We start from the raw sequence: 13,736 nt of genomic DNA, 5'->3' as shown, positions 1-13,736 counted from the left end.
ATTGACTTATCATGAATATATCGTACTTCCGTTGAGCATTACATGCATGGCTATTTTTGGCCTTTGCTCCGCCTCAGAGGAAGACTACAAAATCCATATCCGCATGTCCCTTCAGTATCACAGCAACGCATCGTAGGGCGAGCAATGCTAGCTGTCGCTCTTATTTTTTTCCGTCTTTTGGCCTTGACAGCGGTCAGTGGTCAGTGCACAAATTGCCACGAGGAGAGAACAATGAAGTTGTCTGGGACGTATACAATAGCTGCCTTGTTTGCTGGAGGAAGACGCAACTCAGATGATGATCAATGCAGTTTGTCATCAAGTATGCCTCAATATAATAGGTATGCTATAGAGCAGGCAGAGGCTCTCATAGCCGCGGTTGAGTTTGTCAACGAAAGGCGACTTTTGCCACGCAATGCAACGCTTGGATACGAAATATGGGATACGTGTAGTCAATTTCCGCCTACGTCAGGGTCGGACTGTTCTATTTCTTGCTACAACGCAAATCTGATTACGAGTAAGAAGCCTTTGGCAACGATTGTAGGTCCTACGTATACGAAAGACGATACCGACTATAAAAGAGATCTTGAAAATGCAATTGACGGTTTGACAGACTCCTCTTCTACAGCAAGGAAAAGTAGAGGATTCTTTTTTCTCACCGATTTACCATCACTCCCAAAATCTCCAAATATCGTAGTGAATTCGGAATTACCGTGCGAGATACAAGCTCAAGCCGCCTTTGAATTCATAAAACGTTTTGAAAAAGTAGACAAGGTTAGTGTCGTTTCAAGTGACGACCACTGCGGCAATCAGTTCTTAAAAGAGTTTGCGATGAAAGCGAAAGGCCACTTCAGGCAGTTTAAATGTTTTCGGCACATGAGAATGTTATCTCAGTCTGCGGCCTATGTATTGGTTAACTGTGAAGTGAGCGACATACAAACATCAACTAATGATTGGACAAATAGCGCGGAGCATTTGTGCGACGGGTTGATCGTTTTAATCTCTAACACGGAGTTTGCAAGAGATTTTCTAGAGATTCTTTATCTAAACAGGGAAGGTGATGGTCTGAAATGTGCCGAGCCACCAAAGTACAGATTTTTAATTGGGCAACTGTGGGGCGACCCTTCTTATTATCCTTCGATAGAGAACGCTTTGTCTGTCCTCTTAGACAGAGGAGTGGAGGTCAGGGCTTTGCAGTATCACGTGGGAAGCAGCAAGTGCGTTCAGAATCATATAATGTCGTTGAGATCAAATTCTTCGGAACTGCAACGAAATTGTTGGTTTCGCGATTTTTGGGAACAGAAATTCCAGTGCAGTGTTCGACGTGATACCTGCAATGTGTCTCAGTCGCTCGAACGAGAATCGTCGGTTCTGAGTCGCAATTATAAGGCGGGATTGATTATGGATAATATTATGATGATCGTGGATTACATAAAAACGTCTCCTAGTGTAGCAGACTTTGAAAACTTTTCCGGAATCTCTACGACGGTCAATAACCAAACAGGAGCATTGATGAATGCATTGATTGGACATAGCGCTCTTCATCCCAACACGTGGCTGTTCGATATTTTCAACTTTAGTAAGGATTTTAGAGCAACTCAAGCGGGCTACGTCTATTACGAATATGTAAAAGATAAATGGTTTCTATCTAACGACTCGCCAATCAGCGAACCCGAAACTCTCACCTGCAACTTTGCCCCTCCTGTTGTGAATAATCCATGGCTTTGTGACTTTTTCCCGACGGAAGTCGTCTCACCAGCACCAGTTAGTTTCTCGTGTCAAGACAATATCTTAGTTGTTCTACCTCTACTGCTTGCAGCTGGAGTGATTGCTCTATTTATCTTCTACTTTTATCGCATCTCAAAAGCCGGTGGCACAAAAGCAGTCAATGTATATAATATTCCAATGTTTTTGCTGACATGCTCTCTGTTTTCGCTTATTGTTGCTGCGTTATCGTCTACAAGGGTTCTGGAGCCTCTGAGCTGTCACAGTTTTATCCTTGACTACTTTATTCAAATCGAAAATTCGGCTTTCTTTTCTTGGCTTTTAATTGGTTTGCTGAGTACAATGTTTACATCTCGGCTCGTCAAAATCTGCATCAAAGGACTTGGATTTGGATTTCTAATTGGAATTCAAGCATCACTATCTTTTGTCGCCTATGGTACGGGAACGGTGTCTAAAAAGAATTCCCGCGGCGGACATTGCATTGACGTTCGTCTGGAAGTCTGGTCGGTCTTGGCGTACTGGTACAGCGCTCTAGTTTTTCTAGTTCTATTTTTCCTGCTGGTGATTGTCATATCGCGAAAGTACAAGAAGCGGAGCAAAGCTTACTTAGCTCTTGTCTTTGTTGGGGCCTGTCTGCTTGGATACTGTGTGCTATTGTCAGCACTGTTTTGGCAGGACTGTTTTGGCCTAACGGTATGCGTTGTGGTGCTGGCAAGTACTCCAGCTAGTGCCCTATTTATTACTGTTATACTGTGGCTTGCTGAGATGGCTCGGGGCAAAGCGCAACGCTCAACAAAAGGCAAGAAAAGTTAGTCAATAGTCTGTAGCTATGACATTTTCTACTGTAGTGGAATCATTTATAAAAGCTATTAACGATTTCGTGGTGAATTCTCCTTCAGAAGAATTACCAACCGGTATTGAAATTGAAGAGGAACATCGAGACAAAATTCAGAAAGTCTTTATCAATCCAAAGCACGTAATAGGAAAAGAAAGAATTGGAGAAGGTGCCTAATTAGAATTATTTGCTTTTGACACTAGCACTTGCTTTTAGGAAATTTTGGAATGGTGTTTAGAGGTTTGCTAAAAAATGAAGTTGTGGCAATTAAAACCGTTCAAGGTTGTAAAAGCTAGAATATGAAATTAGCAGTAAAACGTTGTTGTTTTTTAGGATTTGCGTCTGAGCAATCAGAGCAATCAGTTAACGCTTTTATTCGGGAAGCTATCATCATGACAACGCTGAGTCATCCCAACGTTATGAACATTATTGGAATATCAAACATATGCTTCGGCAGTTCCATTCCTCCTTCTCCCGTCATTCTGCTTCCTTATATGGAGCTGGGAGACTTGAGGAGGTTTTTGAGGAAGAGGAGAGCACGATCAAGCAGATCGGCGTCAGAAACTAGCGAAAGTAACAATGTTCTGGTAAGAATTGATTATAATGATGTCTGGCAATAATATTGAAATTGTTTAGGCATCATTTCTACTAAAACCTATAGAGCTAATTGACCAGCTAAATTTTGCTCGTCAGATTGCCCAGGGAATGGACTATTTAGGTGGAAAGAAAATAATTCATCGCGATCTGGCAGCACGTAACTGCATGTAAATAAAATCAAGCATGTCTTCTTCTTTTTAGAGACTAACGTACATATAGGATTGACTTCAACATGAGGATTAAAGTCTCTGATTTTGGATTGGCTCGAGAGGCCGACTATTACAGAGACACCAAGAAAACAAAGCGGTTGCCATATCGATGGATGTCAACAGAGGCGATCAAAGATTTTGTCTTCACGACTGAGTCTGACATAGTAAGGACTATCTTAGATTTGAATTGCTCTCTCTCTATATAGATCATATCTATAGTGGGCTTTTGGTGTGACACTGTGGGAGATTATGACCAAGGGAGAAGTTCCATACTCGTACATGTCTGTAAGAGAAATGGTAGAAGAGTTGAAAAAGGGATATCGATTAGAATGCCCTCGTGAATGTCCGCAATACGTGTAAGAGATTTTAGGCCCAAAGGAGACATCTTTAGCGTATATGTTTGTAGGTATAATATTATGAGTCGGTGTTGGCATGAAAACCCGCAGAGTCGACTCTCTTTTTCTCAGTTGATTTTTCAACTTGACACTGAGATAAAGTTGCTTGCCCCTGACTACACGGATTTCGACTCAAAGTCGATTACCAGTGAAACATTTACGCCAGAACTAATTTTATAATCAAATTTGTGTCTTGTGTGAAATGTAAAATTGAATGGAAATGTTCCATCATAGCGCGCGTTATAGTGTAGTGAAGCTCTTTTGTCTCCCTGTACCATGGACTCTTCTGACTCGCGCAGCGCTGCATCGAGCCGTCTCAAGTCGCGAAAAGTCCTCGGCATGGGCGGAGAACACGGCCACAAATCGAAAGCAAGTCGAACCGACGTTCTCGACTCGATAGAAATCGTCTTTTGTTTAGATAGTCCGATTGCTCGGATTGGACGACTTCATCACCGTCTATCCACCAGGATTTTGGCAAGTTTTAATAATTAGACCCTTTGCGAGGCGTGAAGACGCCGCAAATCTCAGATTTTTGATTATCCAACCCTAAGATTTAAAAATCTCATATTTTTGATTACCCAACCCTACTATATTTAATTAGAGCAATAGTCGTTTAAACTTCTCCTATTATACGTTACGTTCTATAGGCTCTGGCAAAGTGCATCAGCTATTTTGTTCATTATCATAGGATTTGTGGTATAGGACTTAGAGAGAGTCGTTTAGCAATAGATCCCCGTTTTTTCTCTATATATTAGTCAGTTCTTTGTCCGTGGATATCCCTATCGCTTCTCGGCGAGCATCGCGAAGAGGGATCCAATTACATGGCAACGCGCCTCTACGGCGCGACGATAGCCGGTAAGAAACCTTACCAAAAAAGGCAATCATTCCGAAAAGGTATTCAGGAATGGGCGTCGTTGATTGGATAACGCCTGCATCCGCGTATTCGCTCGTCCTGTACGCAAGACAAACGCTTATCTCTCGAATTAATTAATTAATTAATTAATTCTAGATGCGTCTCGCTTTTGCGTTGTTCCCATTTCTTCTTCGTGTCTCTTGGTAAATTCCCCCTTGTTTCGGTTTCACTGTTCCCCTCTCTTCTTTGTATTATATAGCCCTTATTGTTTCCTTCTTTGCTGACGAAGTTAGTCAGCGTGTTCTTTGGGGTATTGCGCTCAATATCGCGCTTTCCGCCGTCAGTCTTTTCTATCTCCATCAATTGAAAGTCGTCAATTCGCCGCGAGCGCGCAGCGATTCGCACAACGATTGAATTTTCGCGCGAACGATCGCGAGAGGGGTTACTTTACTTTGAATTTTTTTTGGAAAAGTTTAGCTAGCGTGTTTTCACTCTTCTTCCTCCTACGTCGCTTTATTCGCATTTACGCAAGCACATCCGCTTTGCTTGTTTTAGATAATAGCAATCAGTATACGGTGACGTAGGCACGCCGCTTTCTATCTTGCTTTCTGTTTCCTTGTTGTGGCTCCGCTTGAATCCGTTGCGCAGAGTGCAAACCGATTGCATGTGATAAAGAACGGACACTTCACGCTCGACTCGAATAGCGAACGGACGCCTGTAGATTCTCCTCGCTAAATTTTTCATCATGAGTCAAAATGGTAAGAAACGAGCGCCTATTGGTTCACTATATAGCCAGTGGTTTGATACACCGCATATTCGCTCATTTTTTTTCAGTTCACGAACGTCTGCGGGAAAGGGCGTCCGCCGCACAGGGACAGCCGCCGCGCGTTCTTCCCCGTCCTCCGCCGAAAACTTCGGTCCCAACGCAAACTCCCAATGGCTCTGCCAATCAAGTGCGCGCCGCCGCCGGCTTCGTACCGAGGACTTTTTGTTACACAAACGCGGCCTTAGGCCGTGGTGGTGGCAGCTCGTCTACGCCACCCTCAACCCAAGTACCAGTCATTATAATACGATTTGCATTCAATTGTAACCCCCCGTAATTTAACTGAAGGAGCGCTCTGAAGAGTCTGTTTCTCGAGCTCTTCCGCGGCCTCCTCCTCCTTCTCCTCCGTCTCCTCCTTATTCCCGTCGCCGAGTTCAAACAGGCGCCTCGACGGACTCGTCGTCAGCAGCAGAAGTTACGTCTGGTTTTCAGTCTGAGTCCGATACAGAACATACAGCCAGAATTTTAATCAAGCCTGCCAGAATTCCAGTTGAGGTACAGTTCACATCACCACTCGTTCACCGTTTTATAGCTCGTGAATTTTTATAAATAGACTGTTGTTCCTGTGGAGGTATTGATTCCAGATGGAAAGTCCATGCCCTTGAATGGAACACTGACGTTTGAGTCCGTTAGCCAAGCAGATAACGGCTCTCCCTGCTGTCTTTTCAATGAAAAAGCCAAGAGAGGATTTAATCAATTAACAGCCGTGGCAAATTCTCCAAGTACGTAATAAAAATGCTACCGCATATAGTACCTTAGTAAATAATAAATGTAGGATGGCCGAGAGACAAGGAAGGAAAAGCTAAGGCGACACTCTCCAGCAGAGGCACAACTATTGGAGTTGGAGAAGTGGAATTTTACTATAAGCAACCCGATGTTTCTCGTTTCCAAATCGTCAATACTGAAAATCAGCAAGAAATGGTTTATCTGTCACTGCAAGGCTGCTGGAAGTTTTTAAGCGTCAATGGCGTCAGTTTAGTGGGTCAGCAGAGTCAAGGAGGCCAGCAAGACACGCAGAAAATCCAGTGCGACTTTCGTGATCAAAACTTTTTAAAAGGCAGAGAATTTGTCGTGTGTTAGAGGCTCGAATAACGACGTTTTTTTGCAGGGATTGCTGCCGCCTTGTGCTATTGCCACAAGTCGGATATCAGACCAGACTTTGAGCATATGACTCTTGAAGCGTTGGTGAAGTTGTTTCCTGAATCCGTTCAAGTAAACTAAGACGCGCATACGTCTAATCCAGTGAAATGATTCATTATTTATCAAGGTTGAGAAAAGTGAATGCCCAAATGTCTATGACGGTAAACGATTTGCTTCATTTTGACTATAGTAGAGCTTTATTGCTCGTTCTCATAGAGCCTGAACTTGCGGTTGCTGCTGTGAAAACTCTTCAGCAATCAAAGGGTATACAGTTATTTACAGTCAGTTAGGTTTTGGTTTCTAAATGTTTTATCAGGACTCTACTTACCGTCAAAACTTGGCATGACGTCAAGAACTGCTGAAGAAATACTCCGCAGTGTCTCCAATGGAGAGATAACTAAAGAAAAGGGAATTGAAAGGGCGAGAGATTATGTTTATCAAGACGTCGCTTTAGCCAGTCGATCAAAACCAAAAGTAGTAGAACTCAAGTGATGCTCTACTGTAGACGTTTCATGTTGAAACTTTGTTTAGGGAAAACGTGCGCATCATGCTATGAAGCATTTCGAGAGACTGCAGAAGGAGTCGACGTTTTCAGATGATTCTGACGAGAATTTTTCTGAGAAAAAGGTAATGAAATCGTAGACAACTCGATCTCTTTTCCAATACACTATTATAGGCAAAAAGCCGACTAAAAGGAAAAAAGAAGCAAAGACCTTTGCCTGACCAACGAAGTACTGATGGTGGGTGAATATCTTTCTTAGTCTTTGCAACTTTATATTGTGTACGTATAGATGCTCGTTCCACTGCTACGGAACGATCTAGAGAGACGGCGTCTTTGTCGTCGTCAAATGCATCGTTCACTGAAGAACGAAAACCCTCCTTATCAGGTTTAGATAACGTTCACGTGTCTTGTACGCTTATGAATTTTTTGTCTAGATTTTGTCAGAAAAATCTCAAATAGCAGCCTAATTAGTACGAGCAGTGACTCTGGAGTTGGGGAAGACGCAGCTGGAAAACAATTTGAAACTAACAAAAGGCAGAATAAAATCAAAACTGCCATATTGCCACCTGCAGAACCTTTTCAAGAGAGAAAATTGAAAATGATTGCTCCTGCCAAACTTCAACGTACACAGAGTCTCAAGTAGACTGACTCGCGAAGAGCCCCAATTAACTGCTTTCAGTTACGTGTCGTTTACACAGTAAATGTGATTTTTTGCATTTTTAATTGTGTGCGTTAGTACCGTACGAAGTCAAAGATCCGGGCTAGACTCTATAGCTAAATCCGGGACTCGGCTAGTTCGAAGCGCGTATGGAGACGTTCTCGTCATCGTCGTGGACTTGGGGCGCGTCCTATCGCACTGGCGGAGAATACGGCGACGACGACGCCGACGAAGAGTCGACCGACGCGGAGGCGAGCGAAACAAGCGCGAAAAAACGTATCACGTGACGAAAACGAATTCTAGACGCGCACGAGCTCGAAAGACAGTCTAATATTCGTCGTCGACTGCTCAGAATCAATGTTCGTGGAGCGCGAAGCGGGCGAATGTCCGTATTCGTTATCCTTGCGAGTAGAAAAAAAGATTTTTTGCAAAAACCGACCACGCCCACTAGTGTTTCTACTTCGTAGTGCGCTAAAAACGTTTTGAGCAATAAGATTATTAGCAGCGATCGCGATTTGGTGGGCATCGTTTTCTATGGAACGGTATGCGGGCGGGGGCGTGTCTCTTCTATCTCATTGGACGTAATAATAATAATAATAATAGGCAAAGAAAAAAAATTCGAGCGATTTCAAAAACGTCTTCGTTCTACACGATTTGGATTCCCCGGATGCTAAACGAATTCTCGAGCTGGAAGAACTGTCAGAAGGCAATTAATATAATTAATATAATTAATTAGGTAAATACTTATTGATTTTAGGAGATTGCCACGAAAAGTTTAAAGCGAAGTTTGGTCATAGTAGCGTCTTTAGCTTGTATGATGTTCTATGGACATGTGGTACAATGTTTGCCAATAGGTAATCACGGGAGATTATATAATTATTGATTTATGTATTAAATGCGTTTTTTAGTTCGCAAAAAATTGGTCACAAACGCGTTATGATTTTCACTGATAATGATAATCCTCACGCCGGAAATTTGGCACTTGTGGTAAAATATTGAATTTTTTAAACTTTTTCATTACTTTTGGTTTAATTTTAGAGACAGGCTAAGGCCAAAGCCAAGGTTTTAATTAATTAATAATTTATAAATATTTTGAAATTAATTTTAATTAGGATCTTTTTGAAAATGGCGTTGAAATTGAATTATTGCATTTGAATCCGCCCCAGGGAACGTTCGACTCGAAAACATTTTATCAAGTCAAAAAATTCAAAAAAATTTAAAATAATGATAATTATTGATTCAATAAGGATATCGTCATGGTAGCAGAAGACGAAGATACGGGAACGCTTCCAGATCCCAGCGACAAATTCGAAGAGCTTTTAACCAGGTTGAAAAAAACAATATTAATAATTACAATAATTAATTTTTATATCTAGAGTGAGATCCAAGGATCATAAGAAGAGATCTCTGATGAACATTCCCTTTATCCTAGGCCCCGGATTAGAATTAGGAATAAGAGTGTAATAGAAGTAAATTATTGATTTTCTTCTTAACTTTTATTGATTTTTCAGGTACGCTTTGGCAAGATCAACAAAAAAGGGCGTGGCTGTGAAATTGGATGCCCGTAGCAACGAGGAAGTGAAGCCGAGAACAAAGAACATATGCGAAGTGAGAGAGATACACTTAATTAATTAATTAATCTTATTTGTTTTTATAGGATACGGGAACTATGTTGATGCCCACTGATATCAAACGTTCGTACGAATACGGCGGAGATAAAATAATATTTGAGAAACATGAAGTGGATTCGATGAAGCAGCTCGTGGAACCAGGTCTCAAAAATCAATAAATCAATACTTTTTAATTAGTTTTTTCAGGACTCAAGCTTCTCGGCTTCAAGCCGAAATCGTTTGTGAAACGCTTCTATCAGGTGAAGCCATCCAATTTCATATACCCGGATGAAACTGTATTTCTTTAATTAATCAATCAAAAATAAATAGTTTTGTTAATTAATTTTCATTATTAGGTGATCAAGGGTAGTGGCAAGTTGTTTGCTACTCTTCTGAAACGTGCTCTGTCACGTGACGTCGTCGCAATTTGTCTTTTTACGCCGCGCACTGTTTCTTTGCCTCGTTTTGTGGCTCTCATTCCTGAGGTCCACTCTTTCCTCTTTCCTCATAAAAGATTAGGGTCACGTGTTTTATTTCTTCTATAGGCTGAACAAGTGGATGATCGTAGAGTCCAGATTTCTCCTCCGGGCTTTCATTTGGTCTATTTGCCATTTGCTGACGAATTGAGAAAATTGGTTTATCCGGAAATGGAGAAAGGTTTTTAATTAATATAATAAGCAGAATTCGTAATAATTGTTGCACTTAGCTAATGAGGAACAAATTGACAAAGCGCTGGAAGTCGTGAAAAAATTGAAATTCAAGTTCAGCAGCGAATCTTTCGAAAATCCTGGTACAAAAAATTTAATTGAGGAAACGTCACATACATACTGGTATTTGTAGCACTTCAGCAACACTATAGCAATTTAGAAGCCCTAGCTCTGGACAGAGACGCTCCAGATGAAATAGTAGATCTAACAGGTAAACACAGACAATTTTATATGGGAATCCGGGGCTCATCTGTGAAAACACAGAACCGGATGTTGATCTAATGGAAAAAAGAGCTGGTCGAATTATGAAGGAATTCGCTGACGCAGTCTATCCAAATGGCTATGACGCAATAACAGCTGGAGCAAGTCGCAAACGGGTACAAAATCAATAACAATTAAATATTTAATTAGGTTTTTTCTAAGGCTGGTCCTTCTGGGGGCGGGGCCGCTGCCAAGAGAGCGACATTGTCACAAGCCGACGCTGACGTCATCATTGCTACAGTGCGTGAGCATGCTCAGAACGGCACAGTGAGAAATTAATTAATTAATTAATTAATTATTATTAGTCTAATGATTTTGGAATTTAGATGTCGAAATTGACTGTAGCAACGTTGAAGGAATATCTCAAGGCAATCGGAAAGAAGAGTTCCGGAAAGAAAAGCGATCTTATAGACATGGCAAAAGAACATCTCGGAATTTGACGTCACACACAATTGAAAAACTCAAAGCACGTGCAAACTCAAGTGTAACCCAATGTCATGTAATGTTCAAACTAAGGTAATTGTGAAGGAGCTAGATAGGCTTCCATCTTGTCTTCAGCCAAGTCTCTGCTTCGAAGTATCAGATCTGGAGGTTGGGGATACTCTTGGACTGCGTCCACGTTACCCGTATTAACCTATACGTCAATATTGATTTATTTATTATTATTATTGGTTTCTTGTACCAAGTGGAGACTCGCAACAAACATGCGACACACTTGGAAAGATTCCTCTCCTGACGTCAGATTCAGAAACGAAACGGGAGAATCAGTCCGCCCTTGATTAATCAATTAGATATATATATATATATATATACCGTAATCGCGCGAATAGCGCCCCGGGGCTCTCTAAGTAAAAGACCAGGAGGAGATAGGGCTCTTTTTAATGCGGGACTTTGGTTCACATAGCAACGCAGCGCCACGTAACTAGGAGAGCAATGACGTCACAAAGGCAAGTGACCAATCGAGAGAACGTTGCGTCGCTTTGAGTGAAACGAGGGCTCTATTACCCTATTACTCGCCTTTATAGACGTGGGGTTAGATGAGAGGGGGGACACTATACGAAAGGGGGCTCTAAATCTACTCTATGCGTAGATATACCCGTTTCTTTGACGGAGAGATCCTCCAGGCGTTCTAGTACCTCTTTGCAACATGTCTGCATGTTGAAGGGAGGTCTGCTCTCCTATAGAGAAACATATAGAGGGTTTTCTCTGTGTGAGGGTCGGTTTTTTTTCTTCACTTCTAAGGCGAGATGATTTTGAAGCTTTTTGCCCCACTTTTGAAGATCGATATCCGTTCGAGGAATTCTCTTTAGAAGATCCTGAAATATCCATAGTAGAATCTTTATTTATTTATTTATTTATTTATTTATTTATTTTTGACCCCACCTTATTGACGAGATGTTCTTGGACGAGATCTTCGTACGTCTGGGCCGCGTCACAATCCATTTCTACGGCTCCCATTTCAATTTCCTCATTTTGATTTTCAAAAAAATCTTCCCCTCCACCACCCCCATTATCATTTCCTCCTCCTCCTTCTTCTTCTTCATCCTCCTCCTCTAAATTTTCGAAAAATCTTTCGCTGTCCTCGCGAAGACATTTCTATGGAATTTTATACATAAAATTGATTTTTCTTTTTAAGTAATTAACTAACCAATATTCTTTTCTCTTCTTGCAGCTGCACTTCTCGAAATCGTTCTTCCACGCGATACGCTTTTTCCATTATCGTCGATTCTATGGGTATATATAATTATATATATATAATCTTTTTTTTTTGGACCTGGGAAGAGTACTGCTTTGAATATTTTCGTTTCTTTTTGCTTTTTAGTCGGGTCTGACGTCAATTTCTATTGGTCTTTTGTTCGTAAGTGGAGTGTTCATGATTTACCTGGTTGCATCATAAATTTGAAAAATGACGTCTCCTCTTGCCTGGGATGGACTTTTTGTTTTTTATTTCGCTTCCGTTTTCGCTGGGGTTTGACGTCATCGTCGCCGGTTGAAATTCGCGCGGAGAAAGGACGGCCTTTTTTGAAGGGTTTGAGATATTTTCCTTCTGGAATGACGTCAGGATTGAGAGGATCCCACGCTGTGCATCGGGGTAGTTTCTAAATCTAATATAAGAACTTTTGAGTTTTTAATTTTGTATCACCACTACCGGTAAATCGTCGTCATCTGATGAAGGATTTGGGTCTTTTTGAACGGGAGATGACGGAGGAGACATCTAAATTATTAAATAACTTATTTAATTATTTGTTTTTTTCTTATTCTAGAGTTTTGACTTGTCCGCTTTCATATGGAATGTCAGGAATGTCTCCTCCTCCTCCTCCCCACTCTTCCTCTTTCTCATTTTGACGAATTTCAATTGGATTTTCGTTAATTATGGGTTGATTAGGATTCGAAATGGTTTTATGTAAGTGAGTCGTCTCCATGACGACAGCACCATCGTCACCAATTAGTGCTGACATCATCTAAAATTCAATTAAATTTAGGGGCAGGCTATATTTATATTAATTAGGTGTCTACTTTGTAGTCAGCTCTGTATCCTATTGGCTCTCCGTCTTTATCACTATATTTACAATAGTATTAATTATTTTTAACTATTTATTTTTATATTTACACAAGGGACGTTTCTTTGTTGTGAATTGTTCTGCCAAACCACACTGTTTCATCTCTCATACCAATTTCCTAACATTTGGAATTAATTAAATAATTAATTAATTTGGGGAAATATTCTCACTTTTGCTTCTCTCGAATCCGACTGACTTTTTCTCCTAATTAAATGTTTTCCCTCGCAAATGTCGTCCAAACTCAAAAACTAAATTATAAAATGTATTTATTTATTTATTTATTTATTAAATTGAATTTGCCTCGTCTTTTTGAGCGACTGAAATATCGCCATCTCTTCCCTCTTCGTCTACGGAAGGCAATTGCGCCTCTTTACGTCTTAGATTCCACTATTAGTTGATATCAAACAATATTAAAATTTTACTTTTTTGTCGATAGAAGGTCGAGCGCTTGATAAACGAGTGTATAGAGGTGTTCTACCTGGAGAAGAACGCGCGCTAAGGTCTTCGCATAATCGCGTCGCTTTTTTCCACCTTTCGACTGTAGATGGACGTCGATCCTTGTATTAGAAGTGCTGCTTCGATGAAATTCATTGTCGTCGTGCCGCCATCGACCGTGAAAACGATATTTTCGAGCTGAAAGAGTATTTTGTGCTAGACACGGGGAGTTTTGGCTGTTTGGGACCTCGGCGAGGTAGTCTTCGAGTTCGGACGCAATGTCGATGTCCCAGTTGCGCGCGAGGTCGCGTATGGGCTTGAGGAGATGAGCGAAACGGGATTCCATTGTGGCGATCCCGCCAAAACGCCGCGCAGTCTAGCGCGAATGTGCGCGAAGGTGCGTAGAGCCTCAAATGAACGAACGAAGG

The 13,736-nt window shown here is 41.2% G+C and overlaps 5 protein-coding genes across 6 annotated transcripts; 4 read left to right on the top strand and 1 right to left on the bottom strand.

Moving 5' to 3' along the window:
- The first annotated feature begins 111 nt into the window (after positions 1-111).
- LOC136191500 (uncharacterized) lies at positions 112-3,991 on the top strand. The gene is made up of 8 exons (XM_065979848.1): positions 112-2,521; positions 2,571-2,726; positions 2,774-2,839; positions 2,891-3,144; positions 3,194-3,321; positions 3,374-3,527; positions 3,583-3,719; positions 3,770-3,991. Exons 1-8 carry the CDS (start codon positions 145-147, stop codon positions 3,936-3,938), a joined length of 3,441 nt encoding a protein of 1,146 aa, XP_065835920.1. The 5' UTR covers positions 112-144; the 3' UTR covers positions 3,939-3,991.
- On the top strand, positions 3,989-5,117 carry LOC136191525 (tumor protein p53-inducible protein 11-like). The gene is made up of 7 exons (XM_065979878.1): positions 3,989-4,127; positions 4,177-4,232; positions 4,406-4,454; positions 4,514-4,613; positions 4,661-4,712; positions 4,768-4,814; positions 4,871-5,117. The coding sequence occupies exons 1-7, from the start codon at positions 4,035-4,037 to the stop codon at positions 5,023-5,025; spliced, it is 552 nt and encodes a 183-aa protein (XP_065835950.1). The 5' UTR covers positions 3,989-4,034; the 3' UTR covers positions 5,026-5,117.
- A 100-nt stretch (positions 5,118-5,217) lies between these two features.
- LOC136191507 (uncharacterized) lies at positions 5,218-7,847 on the top strand. Of its 2 annotated transcripts, none has more exons than XM_065979857.1 (13): positions 5,218-5,369; positions 5,446-5,663; positions 5,723-5,929; positions 5,988-6,156; positions 6,210-6,491; positions 6,543-6,646; positions 6,702-6,735; positions 6,791-6,838; positions 6,891-7,048; positions 7,106-7,201; positions 7,251-7,314; positions 7,366-7,461; positions 7,511-7,847. In XM_065979857.1, the coding sequence occupies exons 1-13, from the start codon at positions 5,357-5,359 to the stop codon at positions 7,717-7,719; spliced, it is 1,698 nt and encodes a 565-aa protein (XP_065835929.1). In that variant the 5' UTR covers positions 5,218-5,356; the 3' UTR covers positions 7,720-7,847. The 2 variants fall into 2 exon arrangements, with proteins under 2 accessions (XP_065835929.1, XP_065835928.1); XM_065979856.1 differs by having other exon boundaries at positions 6,891-7,051.
- LOC136191504 (X-ray repair cross-complementing protein 6-like) lies at positions 7,840-10,827 on the top strand. Its single transcript, XM_065979852.1, has 20 exons — positions 7,840-7,985; positions 8,038-8,142; positions 8,202-8,276; positions 8,338-8,440; positions 8,492-8,588; positions 8,643-8,721; positions 8,773-8,796; positions 8,847-8,930; positions 8,982-9,061; positions 9,111-9,194; positions 9,246-9,342; positions 9,392-9,506; positions 9,552-9,640; positions 9,701-9,829; positions 9,890-10,001; positions 10,051-10,134; positions 10,185-10,262; positions 10,316-10,428; positions 10,475-10,579; positions 10,639-10,827. Exons 1-20 carry the CDS (start codon positions 7,884-7,886, stop codon positions 10,750-10,752), a joined length of 1,869 nt encoding a protein of 622 aa, XP_065835924.1. The 5' UTR covers positions 7,840-7,883; the 3' UTR covers positions 10,753-10,827.
- LOC136191505 (condensin-2 complex subunit H2-like) lies at positions 10,698-13,705 on the bottom strand. Its single transcript, XM_065979853.1, has 17 exons — positions 13,556-13,705; positions 13,405-13,506; positions 13,296-13,351; positions 13,174-13,249; positions 13,044-13,121; positions 12,924-12,991; positions 12,830-12,872; positions 12,586-12,774; positions 12,462-12,527; positions 12,195-12,411; positions 12,087-12,140; positions 11,961-12,040; positions 11,696-11,908; positions 11,548-11,628; positions 11,409-11,490; positions 10,995-11,086; positions 10,698-10,946 (listed from the first exon to the last, which is right to left on the bottom strand). Exons 1-17 carry the CDS (start codon positions 13,652-13,654, stop codon positions 10,824-10,826), a joined length of 1,719 nt encoding a protein of 572 aa, XP_065835925.1. The 5' UTR covers positions 13,655-13,705; the 3' UTR covers positions 10,698-10,823.
- Positions 13,706-13,736: the final 31 nt, after the last annotated feature.

The sequence above is a fragment of the Oscarella lobularis genome, chromosome 9, assembly GCF_947507565.1.
Source record: "Oscarella lobularis chromosome 9, ooOscLobu1.1, whole genome shotgun sequence".
NCBI classification, from domain to species: domain Eukaryota; kingdom Metazoa; phylum Porifera; class Homoscleromorpha; order Homosclerophorida; family Oscarellidae; genus Oscarella; species Oscarella lobularis.
This window is presented reverse-complemented; position numbering and strand designations above follow the sequence as displayed.

What these genes read in the sequence shown, in the direction of transcription:
- LOC136191525 (XM_065979878.1), top strand. Translation starts at nt 4,035, where the DNA reads ATGGACTCTTCTGACTCGCGCAGCGCTGCATCGAGCCGTCTCAAGTCG. An exon ending in CTACGGCGCGACGATAGCCG is followed by an intron (nt 4,614 to 4,660) that starts GTAAGAAACCTT and finishes AAAGGTATTCAG; the next exon opens with GAATGGGCGTCGTTGATTGG. An exon ending in TCCGCGTATTCGCTCGTCCT is followed by an intron (nt 4,713 to 4,767) that starts GTACGCAAGACA and finishes AATTAATTCTAG; the next exon opens with ATGCGTCTCGCTTTTGCGTT.
- LOC136191500 (XM_065979848.1), top strand. Translation starts at nt 145, where the DNA reads ATGCTAGCTGTCGCTCTTATTTTTTTCCGTCTTTTGGCCTTGACAGCG. An exon ending in AAAAGAAAGAATTGGAGAAG is followed by an intron (nt 2,727 to 2,773) that starts GTGCCTAATTAG and finishes ACTTGCTTTTAG; the next exon opens with GAAATTTTGGAATGGTGTTT. An exon ending in GGCAATTAAAACCGTTCAAG is followed by an intron (nt 2,840 to 2,890) that starts GTTGTAAAAGCT and finishes GTTGTTTTTTAG; the next exon opens with GATTTGCGTCTGAGCAATCA.
- LOC136191505 (XM_065979853.1), bottom strand. Translation starts at nt 13,654, where the DNA reads ATGGAATCCCGTTTCGCTCATCTCCTCAAGCCCATACGCGACCTCGCG. An exon ending in GATACAGAGCTGACTACAAA is followed by an intron (nt 12,775 to 12,829) that starts GTAGACACCTAA and finishes ATTGAATTTTAG; the next exon opens with ATGATGTCAGCACTAATTGG. An exon ending in CAAATTTATGATGCAACCAG is followed by an intron (nt 12,141 to 12,194) that starts GTAAATCATGAA and finishes AATTGACGTCAG; the next exon opens with ACCCGACTAAAAAGCAAAAA.
- LOC136191504 (XM_065979852.1), top strand. Translation starts at nt 7,884, where the DNA reads ATGGAGACGTTCTCGTCATCGTCGTGGACTTGGGGCGCGTCCTATCGC. An exon ending in TCATATACCCGGATGAAACT is followed by an intron (nt 9,641 to 9,700) that starts GTATTTCTTTAA and finishes TTTCATTATTAG; the next exon opens with GTGATCAAGGGTAGTGGCAA. An exon ending in TTGTGGCTCTCATTCCTGAG is followed by an intron (nt 9,830 to 9,889) that starts GTCCACTCTTTC and finishes TTTCTTCTATAG; the next exon opens with GCTGAACAAGTGGATGATCG.
- LOC136191507 (XM_065979856.1), top strand. An exon ending in CTACGCCACCCTCAACCCAA is followed by an intron (nt 5,664 to 5,722) that starts GTACCAGTCATT and finishes ATTTAACTGAAG; the next exon opens with GAGCGCTCTGAAGAGTCTGT. An exon ending in CTGCCAGAATTCCAGTTGAG is followed by an intron (nt 5,930 to 5,987) that starts GTACAGTTCACA and finishes TTTTATAAATAG; the next exon opens with ACTGTTGTTCCTGTGGAGGT.